Genomic DNA, 14,128 nt, shown 5'->3' on the forward strand with positions numbered 1-14,128 from the left:
GAGCCTCACATTCATCTCTCAGATACTGTGGACTTTGATATACACATCTAAGTGTTTAAAAATGTAAATATGCAGAGTAAACTTTTAGTCTTCACTAAAGTTCTTTGTGATTTCAAACTAAAGCACCACTTTAATTGCTATTTACAGCATTCTGAATGTACTGTATTCTATTAAATGGAGATTGTTGAGGGTATAATCAGTGTGGAATTAAAGATTTTAGCAGGAAAAAGCAGAACACAAAAAGAACAATATTTCCAGATCTCAAATGTCAAGAGAACCACAATTAATAAGTCAGTTTGGCGTATAAAACAAAGCAATTTTGTTTGACTAGAAAGTGGTGCTTTCTTCTGTACTTTTGAAATAGACAGAAGACAATGAACAAATATTGCAAAAATACTTCATACAAACAAAAGATCATATAATGTTGAGAAAGATTATAGAATTTCACTGTTCTCTCTTTGTGTATATCTGTGCATGCATGGTTATGTATGCATCTCTCTATGTATATATGTATGTATGCATGTATTTTTGTATCTATCTATATATCAATCTACTTATCATTTCATACTTATATTCAAGCAACTTATTCCATATCTAATCTACTGAAGCATTACTCAGGAACAACTTAAGTTTGACATTTCCTATTTGAAGTCTTGCTTATAATTGAATACCTTTGTGAGGTCCTGATTCAGTTTTGACTCTTTCAGTATGATTAGTAGATTGAGATTCATAGACTTTACTCCCTTGTTGAAGACAGAAAAATTACTATGATAAAATGTGAATTATTTTTGAGCCAGTATTCAGAGGTGAACAAAAAGGAGAGAGACCTCATCATCTTAATGTAGAAAGACTTCTGTGTTGAAGTCAGTATTAATTCCTGGAATCATATTCCCAAGAAGGGATGTTATCTTATCTTTTATTTGATTACTTTACTTATTGTCCAATTATTAGTCTCAGAAATGTCATCTGTAAAGTTTGTACATACTCTTTCTACATATCTTGAAGTTTTTTTCTGGTTTGTTTGTGAGTTGAGATCCTTTAGAAATCACAAGAGGGAATTATAGAAATGTTTTTAATAAGCTGCTACTTTAAAGATTTGATTTGTCATGTGTGAGTGACCACATTTTGAAGCTGAGGTCAACAATTTATCAGTGAATCATTTAGTTAAAGAATGGTAAGATAAATTCATAAAATTTAAGGCCCAAGAAATAGTCTGTGAAAGCATCCATTTCTTCTTTACTAATTCTAAATAGACTTTCTATCAAAAGAACTATCTCTTCTTCCTTTTCTCTAGCATGCAAGACTTCAGACATTACAATTGACTGAGTATCACACAGAGAAGGTCAGATGAGATTTAACATTGGGCAGGCGACCCCCTCTCTTTATACTAAAGTTTCTAATTAACTTAATTTACTTTTGTTGGCTTTTCAGGGAAGGAATTCAAGAGTTGTCATTTCAGCCTAGCAATGATTACTGAGTGTCTACAATGAGAAATGACAGTGACCTGCCCATCTCTCTGTGCTCTGGATAGATAGTCTCCTTTACAAGGAATTGGTTCCTATGTAACATCTGTGTAAACTGGAATGCAAGGCCTCAGAGCAGAAGAAGCAGACAATGCTCAGCCTAGTCAGTCATGCTTCATCAACCTTGAACTCTTGTGTTTTCCACTGCCTAGGCATCCATGTTATTTTTATCCTTCCTATTTTAAACACCCTCACAAGCTCATATACGACCTCTTACTCTTGTCAATTTCTCCATAATTCTAGTATTTGATTTTAAACGTTTATTATCACGTCCCATATTTGAAGTGTATTTCCTCTATCTTTCTTAATTTACTTTTGTTTAAGCTCATTGAGATGACATATCAATTGGACCAATGCTACTGTTTTCAATGGCTATTATTTCCCATTCACAATATTTAAAAAAAATCTCCTTTAACCTGTCTACAGAATCCAAAATATAACCTTTTTTTTTTTTTTGACAAGCATCATTAAGTTTTTTCTATCCTTTTATAATTCTTCTTCTTTTTTTTTAATTCTGGGTAAATTTCAGTACTGGATAAACCCATTTACTTTGCGACATCCTTACTGAGCAGATAAATTAGGAGCACCCTCTACACCGTGCATACTGATTATGTTAAATGCATCCTCAAATTTCACAGGAGAGTTTACAACAGAGGGACAAACCTACAATCATTCCTTAGTAAGGTTATCACTAATGGAGACTATGTAATATCTTCTCTCCTTAAACTTTCAACTTCCCCATCAATTATCCGCTTTTCAGAAATGCCCTATATTGCTTTAGAGAGAAAATATGTGCTGTCCAATTACAATTTGCTCAAAAGCCTTATCAGTTCTCTTAAACCTCCACATTTGTTTCATTTTCTGCACCCTATTAGAATAGAAAAGTTTCTACTTCATTCTTAAATTCCCAAGAGGTTTACCCTCTGTGAACCATGTGTGGTATCGTCAGTATATGCTGACCTATAGGACTGTTCATATTAGTGTCACACTAAACCAAATAGCTCTTTTTGAATATGTATGCTTTCTGACCACTATGTTATTTCAGCACACACATGTATGCACACACACACACACACACACACACACACACACACACACACACCAAAACTCACTGCCTCCATTTCCTTCCTTTCAATATCATCTGATGACCCAGTTCTCTCCTCCCCAATCAAGCTATTCTCTACATGATTTTAAAAGGGCTCTTAACACCAATCACTTTAAAAAGGTTTTCTGAGATTATAATATAATTCCCCATGTCCTTTCTTCCCTCAGCCTCTCAAAATGAAAAAAATAACGTCAACTTAATATCTGGTATCAAAGTCTATATTCTCATTTAACTTGGCTTTCAAGTCACGTTTGACATGGTTAACCACACCCTGAGGCACTTTCTGATAAGCTTCTTAGATTGTCTGATTTTTCATCCATTTTGCTGTCTTTCTTTTCTTTTCTTTTCTTTTCTTTTCTTTTTTTACATATGGTGAAATGCTGTTTCTCAGCCCAGTCTTTGCTCATCTCTTCTCTTGTATTTTATACAGTTTATCAATGACATCATGTCACGTCAACTTAAATCTTTCTTCTCCATGTTCAACTTATCTATCTATCTTATCTTATTGAATTATCTATCAACTTATCTATCTGCTTGCTTATCTGTTGTGTTACCATAGATGTCTCAAACTTGCAGTGGCTGAACATACTTTATATTCCCAAATCTATTTTTGTTGATCTGGAAAAATAACGTAACAAGAGCTCCAAGAATCACTTTGTTCTTGTTTCTGCTTTACTCTCTCCTACCTCTACATTCTGTCCCAATTAAATGAAAGATTTGTATAATCTAGTGCTTCTCAACATTTCCTCTCCTCAGATGACACCCAGTTAAGTAGGTCATCATTAGCAACTAGCACAGTACTTTGCACAACATAAATGTCATCAAATAAATACTGAAAAGGTATATAGTAAATACTACATAAGAACTATAAATTTAGGTACAATTGTAATTGGATTCCCAATATAATTTTTATTTATGAATACTTTTTTATTGAATATTTTCTTTATCTACATTTCAAATGTTATCCCCTTTCCTGGTTTCTCCCTGAATTCCCCTCCCCCTGCTTCTATGAGGGTGTTCTCCCAACTACCCTCCCTCTCCTTCCTTCCTGCCCTCAAATTCCCCTACACTGGAGCATTGAGCCTTCGCAGGATTAAGGGCCTCTCCTCCCATTGATTCCTGACAAGGCCACCCTCTGCTACATATGCAGCTGGAGCCATGGGTCCCTCCATGTGTACTCCTTGGTTGGTGGTTTAGTCCCTTGGAACTCTTGGGGGTCTGGTTGGTTGATATTATTGTTCTTCCTATGGGGTTGTAAACCCCTTCAGCTCCTTCAGTCCTTTCTCTAACTCCTCCATTGGGGACCCCATGCTCAGTCCAATGGTTGGCTGCAAGCCTCTGTCTCTGTATTTTTCAGGGTCTGGCAGAGCCTCTTAGGAGACAGCTGTATTAGGCATGCACTTCTTGGCCTCCACAATAGTGTCTGGGCTTGATGTCTGTATATGGGATGAATCCCAGGTGGGGAAGTCTTTGGATGGCCTTTCCTTCAGTCTCTGCTCCACACTTTGTCTCTGTATTTGCTCCCATGAGTATTTTGTTCCCCTATGAGTACTTTTAATGCATAAATGGCAGCAGTATCAAGGTTGGGGCAACAATAAAACGTAGCCACTTTACATTGTCTACATATTGTGATAATGATTTTATAGTACACTTTTTCATGAGGAGCTGAGAGAATTTTTTTTTTTTTTTTTTTTTAGGAAAAAAAAGCCTATATCATAGAGACTGGTTATGATTATGAGATAAGTTTAGTAATATGGTCATACTCATTTTTTTTTTAATGAATAGAAGATTCAGAGCTTGGTTCCACCCCTGTAAGAAACCCATGCAATAATTGTTTCATCACTGTGTATCTAAAAAGGTAACTAAATCATAGAAATGTGAGCGGACCTGAGACACGGCTGTCTCTCTGCTACACTGAAGCTGAATGACTAGTTAACCTTGAAGTTTAGATACCATGCTGTAGTTTCTCCCAATTGGCCTTAGTTCATTCTTTTTCTTTAGAGATATTTTTGTGGGTAACAACTCATTTATGTTAACATGCATAGGTATTTTTTACTCAGGTATCTGTAAATTCTGGTGGCATTTGGCAATCTAAGTAAACTGTTATAGTTCAAGACCATTCCAGAGACAAGGGCTGAGTAAATATTAACAAGCCCCTGTGCTTGCTTGGGACTTGAAAGGATTCCACGACATCAGTGAGCAAGCTTTTGTCAGTCACAATCTAGGCCAGATTAGTCTTAAAGTCCAAGGAAGAAGCAAAGTTCACCTTAGTGCAGAAGTCTCTGTATGCCTCTCCTGATTATTGTTTGCAAGCGTAAGGGAAAGAAATGATGAAGGAGAAAGAGAAAACCATCGCTATTGTGAAGGTTATAGACCCTTCCAAGTTGAAACTGGTAAGAACGCTGTCATGTTCTTTTACTATTTGGAGATAAAACAAGATTAAATGTCGAATTTAAAAGTTTTAGAGCTATAGTGATTAAAAAAAGGTACTTAGACATTAACATTAAAATGTGTAAACTATAACTGTGTGTGTCGGAAAGCTTCTTTACTTTTGAGCACTCTGGGCTACGCTAAGAAATTTTATGATTTAACTAAAGTTAAAAAATAGTCTGCTAAAATTAATGCCTTATTGTGACTTTGATATAAAAAGTGAGGGTCCAGTGGATTGTTTATTCTCCGCTCCTACTAACAACTGTTTTGTTAACTTAGTGCTAAAAGAATAATGAAGATATAGTATATGTGATGTGAAACTGTGTGAATATCCAGTTGTGTCTTTTGCTTTTTGTGTTTAAGCTTGCTTGCCGAGGGAGCCCCAGCTCCAGCCTCACTCATTATTTTTATTCATGTATAATGGAACAAAAATAATAGTCACAAAATAACACAGCAGGATTTCGTGGCTCCGTGTTTGTCATTTAAGCCTTAGAACGATGTTTTAACAAATAAAATACGGCGTTGAGGCAATTGGCGGTATATGTCCTAAAACTGAAAAATCTGGCTCGCTGAATCTAAATGAATCAACACCCACAAGGAAGTAAAATAATCTTTCGAAAGTCAGTGTTTCATGTGTGCATACGTTCTCCAGCCTATGCCCGCCTGTGGTGCGCCTCTTTATAACAGGAGTTTATCTTCTTTTATGTCCAGTTTCTCTATCTAATAGTCTCCTGCTCAGTTTTACCATTTTAGATTCACAGTGAATGTCCTCATAGAAAAGCAGAAGGCAAAGATCCAAACAAACACATCTATCAGTTTCCTTTGAAAACTCACACTACATATGTGAACACACACACACACACACACACACACACACACACGCACACACACAGACCAATTAGGGCTCCTTTTGCCTTTTGTTATTTCACTGAAAGTTTACTTGCAAGTCTAACTTGTAACCTTACGTAAATTCTGGTCACTTTTGTCTATTGAAAATGAGATTATCTAGCAGATACACATGATTTTTCATAAAAATGTTGAGGTTTTTGGAGCTAACATTATTTTTAGGAACATAGCAAGTGTAGAGTGTGGGGTCCTATCTTTTGCTAAGTGAATGTAAATGGAAAAGGGTCTAAACAAATAAGTATAAAATACATTTTAAGTTTTATTGAAGTTTATTAGTCCTACAGTTCTCTGGTGAAGAGACAAACAAGCCTGGTTACCTCCAGGGAGCCTGGAGTATAGGGTTTAGCTCCTAAGTTAAACCCTGGAGAGGAACTGTTTGATTTTGAAACCTATAGATCGGGTGGAGTTGAAAAAATAACAGTGGAGAAGAAGAAAGACCAAAAATACTTAAGAAAGACAAGAATGCTTCTGCAAAGGGTAGAGAGTACAACCCTGTGCAACCCTGTGTCATACAAGCACTAGTCTAGGCCACTATTTCAACTGCTTTTTTTTTAAAGATGGTGTCTCCCACTAGCTAGGAGCTCCCAGTGTGGGTGAGGCTGGGTGGCCTGTTAGTCCCTAGTGTGTGTGTGTATGTGTGTGTGTGTGTGTGTAGTACCTCACTGGTACTGCTATTCCTAGCAAATACCATCACACTTGACTTTTATCACATGGATTTTGAAAATCAAGCTTGTGTCTTCGTAGTCACGGGGCTCAGAGCCTTCTCCCTTGCAACCTCTATTACGTTTATAGGTGTCTTCTTTATATACCATTACTTCACTCCGGAGCTGTAATTGCTTTATATTTAGAATGATAATTATGTGCTATAAGGTTGCTCTAATGGTGGCTTAAGATGTTATTTGAGTTATTATCTTATACTTGGCATTTAATAAGTTATTGACTATGGTATAATGTATGATATTATGTTGTGTTGTATTGTCCTCTGAGAAATTCCCCATCTACACAGTCACAATTCATTGTGATCACCACCCTTATCCACACTGGAGTATGAAATACAATATTGAAAATCCATTATGAGTATACATGATAATAACAAGGCTGCATAAATTTAGGGGTAGTGGAAAATGAGAATGAATCAGTAAAACAGAAGGTATAAAGGTATTTTGAGTTTGGGATTTATATATGAGTTAAATGGCAGGGACTTTCGACTTCAGATTCTTGAGATCAGATAGATCTTAAGGGTATTTTAAATATCTTTGGTTTGAGAAGGAAGGTGGGTGATTTTTTTTAATTGGATATTTTATTTACAATTCAGATGTTGTCCCCTTACCCCATTCCTCCACCCCGCCCAGGAACCCCCTATCCCACACCCCTCCTCCTGGTTCAATGAGGATGTGCCCCACCTACCCCCATATTCCCACCTCCCCACCCTCGAATTCCCCCCACCCCACACACATACAGAGTTTAGCCTTCATGGGACCAAGGATCTCATCTCAGAAGGTGGGAGTTTATTAGGAGGGATGTAGACACGCTAGATGGAGATGCATCATTTAGGTGTAGGGATCTAAAGACTTTGGAGACAAAACAGTGATGAAATTCCAAAGTGGATATCATTAATTTAAAATGCCATATCAGGGGTCAGATTGCTTCTAGCACATGCAGTGTAAGAATAATTTTAAAGTGGAATTTAGGTCATAGTGCTGTGGTTTCCTGGTAAGAGGAGATGGATCTTTACGCACAATTTATAGTTGTGTAGATGCTTCCACAATCGTTTTGGTTGTGGATTTTATTTTCATATCTGGACAGCAGCATTTGGAAACAAAGGCAAAGCTATTTTTCTTTGAAGTCACTAAAGAGTTACATTTTAGCAAATCGGTGTTCCGCTGGTTCCTGCATTATCAAGAGCTCTGCATTTTCTCTCAGGAGTCTTATTGTTGTTTATCTTGCATTTAGTTCTTTAACCCACTGTGAGTTAATTTTTAAATATATGGAAGATAAGGGCCCGGAATCATTCTTTTTCCTGTAGATATCCATTGAAACCAATGTCATTCATTTAAAAGATTGTGCTTTGCCACTGGGTGGGAGGGGTTTCTTGAAAACCTTGTTAAAATTGCTAGACTATATTAGAAAGAGTCCTTCTTGCTTTGTTATTATGATCTGCAGACCTACATAGTTGTTCTCATGTCAGAATGGCACCTTTTGTGGTACCAGAGCAATGTAATCATCTTGGAAATCTAGAAGGATTATTTTATCATTTAGGTGTTTTTCAACTATGTTTTTGATTCATTGGTGTTCCTTGGTAATATATGTGAACTTTAACAGGTGATTTTCAATTTCGTCAAAAAATCATTTGTCATTTGCTGGTGGTCATATAGGATATGTGATTGTTTAGGTAGTGTTATCATCTCGATGAAATGGTCTCTTTCTAAAAATATAGTATATTTTCAAATTTTATGTCTTCTTTAATATTATCTGGATATTTAGGTTTCAGCCCATACATTTTTCCCTTATGGAAGTTAACTTTATTTTCAAATCTTTTTTTGAGGTTACTTTAAATGGAAGTGTTTAAATTTGTTTTTCATGTTGTTCGTCACTTATCTATATAAATACAACGGACTTTTACATGTTGATTTTATGTTTTGCAGCTTTATTTGTTAGCTTGAATAAGGGTGAGGTTATTGTTTGTTTGTTCTTTTATGTTTCATTTTTTATAGAATCTCTGGATTTTCTAAATATAGGACCATATTCATGCCATCTGTGAACAGAGACCATTTTGGGTATTTCTTGATAATTTTGTGAGTTCTTTGTTTTTCTTGACTAATTGTTATGGCTAGACTATCTGCAGAAATTAGAGAGAGGAAAGCAGACCTCCTTATCTTGGTCCAGATATTTAGGAAAAACTTATTATCCTTTACTTATTATTCTTATTTTGTTAAAAATCCTTTCATACTAGACTGAACACGTTGGCTCACGTCTTTAATCCCAGCCCTTGGAAGGTGAGGGAGGTGGATTGCTGTGAGTTCAAAACCAGTCTGCTTTACATAGAAACAGCCAGAGAAACCTAGAGAGACTCTGTCTCATATGCTTCTCTTTTGCCAGCTTTCCCCAGTACCTCCTTATCTCCCTTCCTACCCATCTTCCTGTTTCCTCGCAGAAAAGGAAAAGCTAAAAACAACAAGAATCATAAGAAATAAACTAAAAAAAAAAAAATAGCAAAAATAAAATTAATAAGGCAAAACCAAAATATCTCCAGTTAACAAATAAACAAACAACTTTACCACCACCAATACAAAAACAAAAACAACAAAAAATACCAAAAATGACCTAAACCAAAAACCATGGAATTTGTTTTGTGTTGGCTAATTACTCCTGATTTTTAGGCCTGTCTTGGAGTAGAGTTGATATATCCAGTGATACTCCATTGGAGAAATTTGACTTTTCCTTCCCCATTTATCAGTTCCAAAGAGATTCTTGGTTAGGAATGAAACTTTGTGGCCCTGTTACCTCTGTGTAGGGATTTTGTGTGGTTTGAATCTCTGCAGGTCTTGAGCATGCTACCACAGCCTCTGAGTTCATATGTGTATCAGTTCCTTTGTGTCTATAAGGTGCTGTTTCTTTGGAGTCATCTACCACTTCTGACCGTTAAGTCTTCATGCCTCTTCTTCATAGATACCTGAAATATGAAGATAGGAGTTTCTATTTAATGACATTTCATTTAAGACTTAGCTCTCCAATGTCTCTTACTCTCTTACTCTGCACATTTATTGACTAACTGTGGATCTCTGTGCTAAAACCGTATATTGCAATATAAAACTTCTGTGATGAAAGTTGAGTGATGATCTGCTTTATGGAATAGCAATAAGTCATTAAGAGCCATTTTATTGCTATGTTCCTTTACCAGAATAATAGTAGTAAGTTTTCCTCTAGATCTGTGCTCGGGTTATTGACTACTTTAGTAGTGTCATGTATGGGTTCCATCTCATGGGGTGGGCCTTCAATTCAAGCAAAAAGTGACTTGGGCTTTATGAACTGACTTGATAGTCCTCTGCTATTTTATTTGATTAATTTCCTCCTAACCTCTTGAAAATAATAATTTATCTAATTGCAACCTTAATGTGTTTTTCCTCAGATTCTTCTTTAAGCCTGAGGTTTTTCTTCCAAAGTTTCTCCGTATGTAGAGATTACTTTATATATGTTCTTGTTATTTTTCCTTTGTTGTTAAATTTCAGCATGATTTCATCTTCATTCTTGAGTTGTTCAACAACTTTAATAGTTTTTCAAATCAAGTGCTGTATGAATCTTGTGTTGAGCTTTTCTTATGGCTGTGTATATAGTCGATGTTTAAATATTTCAAAGATATTTGAGAAAAATCAGGTGTTCTATGTTTTTGCAAGTACTGTAAACGTATCTATGAGATCACTTTTGTTCAAATCTTTCATAACATTCCTCATTATTTTGTCTGACTTTTCAAAAATGAAAAACAATGTATTAGATCTTCTACTCGGATGGTAGACTACTCACTTCTGTAGATTTCAGCATTCTTTACATACTTGATGTGGTTTTCATTAGATACATGCATACTTAACATAAGTCATTGTTTTTTTTAATTTCACTTTTTATATGCAGTTATTTTGTTCTTTTATTACTTCACGTTTTGCTAAAATAATTGACAAAATAGTTGCCAGCAGCAATTGAAGGACAGTGAGGTCTATTTTAGTTCACAGTTTAAGGGGCACAGTTCATCAAAGGGCAGAGTCACAGTACTAGTAGCTTAGGCAGTTGGTTAAGTTACATCCTTAGTGGCCACTTTGTTGCATGCAGTCCAGGATCCTGGCCTGACTAACTGTGCCATCCACATTCACAAAGGGTCTTCCAACCTCAATTAATGTAGTCTCCAAAGTTGCTTCACACAGCTATGTCCAGAGGTTCATCTCCTGGTGATTCTCTGTCCTGTCAAGTTGACCATCAATATTAACCTTTATAATCATTAGTAACATTTCTAAATTTAAAGCCTAATTTCTCTGATACTAGGATAGTTGTATCAGTTCCCATATGGTTATAATCTGCTGGCATATATGACTTCAATTTTTTTTCATTCAACATTTCTGTGTCTTTTACTGAGCTATCTTTTGTGAGCTACTTATTATATCTAGTGTTAGTTTTTTTTAAATCAGTTTTAATACATTTTAGATGGGGTGAGTGACAGACATTGATTATTTTTAGTAGTATATATGATTATTATCTTTTGTTGCCAACTTGAAAGAATTAACTAAAACCAGTAACTAGGGAAACCTCTGAGGGATTTTATTTTTCTTACTTAAATCATTAGAAGTGGGAAGACTCACTTTTAATCTGGTTCTTTGGGGATAGAAAGACACAGGTTTATTTCTGGTGGAAACCTGTTTTAAAAAATATGCAAGAAAGAAGCTCTTGCTTTTTGCCTGTTTGTCCCTACTCTCACTACCAAGTCTGTTTCTTCACTGAATTAGACCCTACTTCTTTAGAATTTTGCATATTCTGAAGAACAGATGAGACATTCAGCCTCATGGACTAAACAAGTATAGCAAGTATTGGATTCATAGACCAGCCATTGTGGATTAGCTAGATCACAGCCTGAAAAAATATATATATATATATTCTCTAGAGAACTCTAATACAATTTATTCAATATATTTTCATTTTCCTCTCATTTTAGTTTATTAATGTTCTATTTTTAAAGCATACTTCCTGGTGCTGAAGAGGTGGCTCAGAAGTTAAGAGTACTGGCCACCCATATCAAGGTTTCAGATTCAATTCCCCTCAACGATATGGTATTCATAACTGTGTGTAATCCCAGTCCCTGAAAATATGGTGGCCTCTTCTGGCATCTGCATCCACCAGGTACACACCCTGTGCCAGATATACACTCAGGCAAAACACCCACCCATATATATAAAAAATTTTTAAAAGTTTATTTCTCTAGTAATTTCATATCACTTCCTTGCTTTCTTGGTTTACCCAGGCTTCTCTCTTGTCTTTGATCTCAATCTCCACCATCACTATTCTCTTAAATTCAACAATCACTTTTCTAAGGCATTTGATCAATTTTATTTCATATTTGTGAAACAGATCTTTAAATATCCCCCCTTTTAGCTGAGTCACTCATTGTTTTCCACTGTTACTCTTTGTGGGACTTAACCTTTTAAATAATTAGCTCATTAAACAATTCATAAAGTATAGTATTGTCATATTACTTTTCTTTTCCCAAATCCTCCCAGATCTTCCTCATTTCCCTAACAACCCAACTTCTTTTCTTTTTTTTTTTTTTTTTTTGAAACTTAACACTGTATGTTTAGGAATATTTTTTAGCATGGCCTCACGTGTCCATGGTATAAAGACGTGGATAAATAAACATATATAATGAATTTCTTTCATGTTGAAAAGTATTCATGTTTTCACTTTACACTTAATTTTTAATTGTGTTATTGCAGAAAATCTTACAGATTTTCTCACATTGTATAGTCATTTTATAGTTTCAATGTTTTATTGATTTAAAATTTTTCTTTATTTTTGAAAATCTCATAAATGCATATAATGGAATATCATCACGTCTATACACCCCTGCCTCATTTCCCCTTCTTGCTTTCTTTCATAATACCTCCAAGATATCCTCTTACCAACTTAACATTTTTTGATAGCCCACTAAGTCTGGTTAGTACTGCCCATCTGTGCTTGGACATGAGGCCATCTGCTGTGGCATGGGGAAGCTCCCAGTGGCCACATCCTAAAAAACAAATGACTCTTCCTCCCTCAGCAGCTATCCACTGCCAAATGCTCCTCAGTAATGGGTGGGACCTGGTGATTGTCTATAATATTTATGCTGGGATTTGGGCTGGCTTCATTTTATCCAGGTAACACCACTGCTGTGAGTTCATGAATGTGATAGCTATGGTATGTCCAGAAGACTTCTTCACATCTCTCTTTTCCATTGTCAGGCTTCTACATTCTGTCTCCTCTTTTGTAATATGTAATGTTCCCTGATCCTTGGTCTTGGGCTTAATATAGATTTCCTGTTTTGGGCTGAACACTCTGTCTCTTATGTCAGCACGTTGAGCAGTTATCTATCTCCCTACTGGCTGTTGTCCATTGCAAAAAGAAGCTTCTTTGACCTGATTGCTCTCAGCCCAGATCTATCCATATCAACGTAAGTACTTGGAAGGTAATTTGACAGCATGCCAATTCTGAAAAATAACAATAGCAGGTGCTATCTAAAGGCTGTGATTTCCCTGGCCACAGGATTTTTGATCAGGATTACTGTACCAGACATAAAATTCCCTCCTGCAGGCCTGTTGTCATGTTTATTATTTTCTATAGCAGTCTGTTATAAACATGTTTTCTTACTTGTTTTATGCTGATTTAGTAAACTTGGTTTCATTTAATTTTCTGGTTTTTTTTTTTTTTTTTTTGGTATCATTTCTAATGCTGCTTCTATGTGTGTGTCAAAATAGTCACATTCCTCAGATATTTTATTTCCACCTGACTCCCTCCAGGAAATACTGGCTACTTTGAGTGGATCTATCATTAGGAAGGCCAGATCCAAGTTAGTTGTATGTTCCTGAGACCCCAGGAATAGAGTTGTAAATACAATCTAGAATCACTGAATCACTGCTGATAATGGAGCAGCTTCTTGGAAAAGTTATTGTTTATCTATCAGAGATAAGCATCTTCTTATACAGATGTATAGTTAATCATCTTAAATGAGTTTTAAGATCAATTATTTATTTTTTGTTTGGATTGGTACCAGTATGTTCAGCCACTGTCATGTTAAATGTATTACCTTACTGAGAAATTCATCTGCCTTTTCTTAGCAAGAATAAGTATATTCACAAAATATCTATCCATTTGCTTACTGATCTACAAAGATGTAGGCCTTGCTGAATTAACTCTTAACGTAGACAGAGAAAGATAGAAATTTGCTTCGTAAGCGCCTTAAGATGGGTATATATGCATTTACTATTCACCAACATTGAATGCTCAAAACTTAGATGATATGAAGTGTACTTCATGCCTTGAAACTCAACAGTCTAATGATATTCCAAAAGCAATTAACCATTTACATGAAACTAAACACTACCTATAGCATAAAATTAAATAAAAGTATTGATCACTGTGATTCAGGGAATAA

General features: G+C 35.6%; 1 protein-coding gene across 4 annotated transcripts in view; it reads left to right on the plus strand.

Moving 5' to 3' along the window:
- The window catches only part of Tfec (transcription factor EC), a 134,308-nt gene that overhangs the window by 102,510 nt on the left and 17,670 nt on the right, over positions 1-14,128 (plus strand). Inside the window, exon 1 of one of the 4 annotated variants that reach the window (XM_034519426.2) lies at positions 4,926-5,021. The exons of the other annotated variants lie outside the window; for them this stretch is intronic. Within the exon in view, the coding sequence (XP_034375317.1) occupies positions 4,956-5,021 (66 nt within the window). The 5' untranslated portion in view covers positions 4,926-4,955. Of the gene's footprint in view, positions 1-4,925; positions 5,022-14,128 lie in introns of those variants that run through there. 4 annotated transcript variants of the gene reach the window in all.

Source organism: Arvicanthis niloticus, chromosome 15, assembly GCF_011762505.2.
Source record: "Arvicanthis niloticus isolate mArvNil1 chromosome 15, mArvNil1.pat.X, whole genome shotgun sequence".
Classification (NCBI taxonomy): Eukaryota; Metazoa; Chordata; class Mammalia; order Rodentia; family Muridae; genus Arvicanthis; species Arvicanthis niloticus.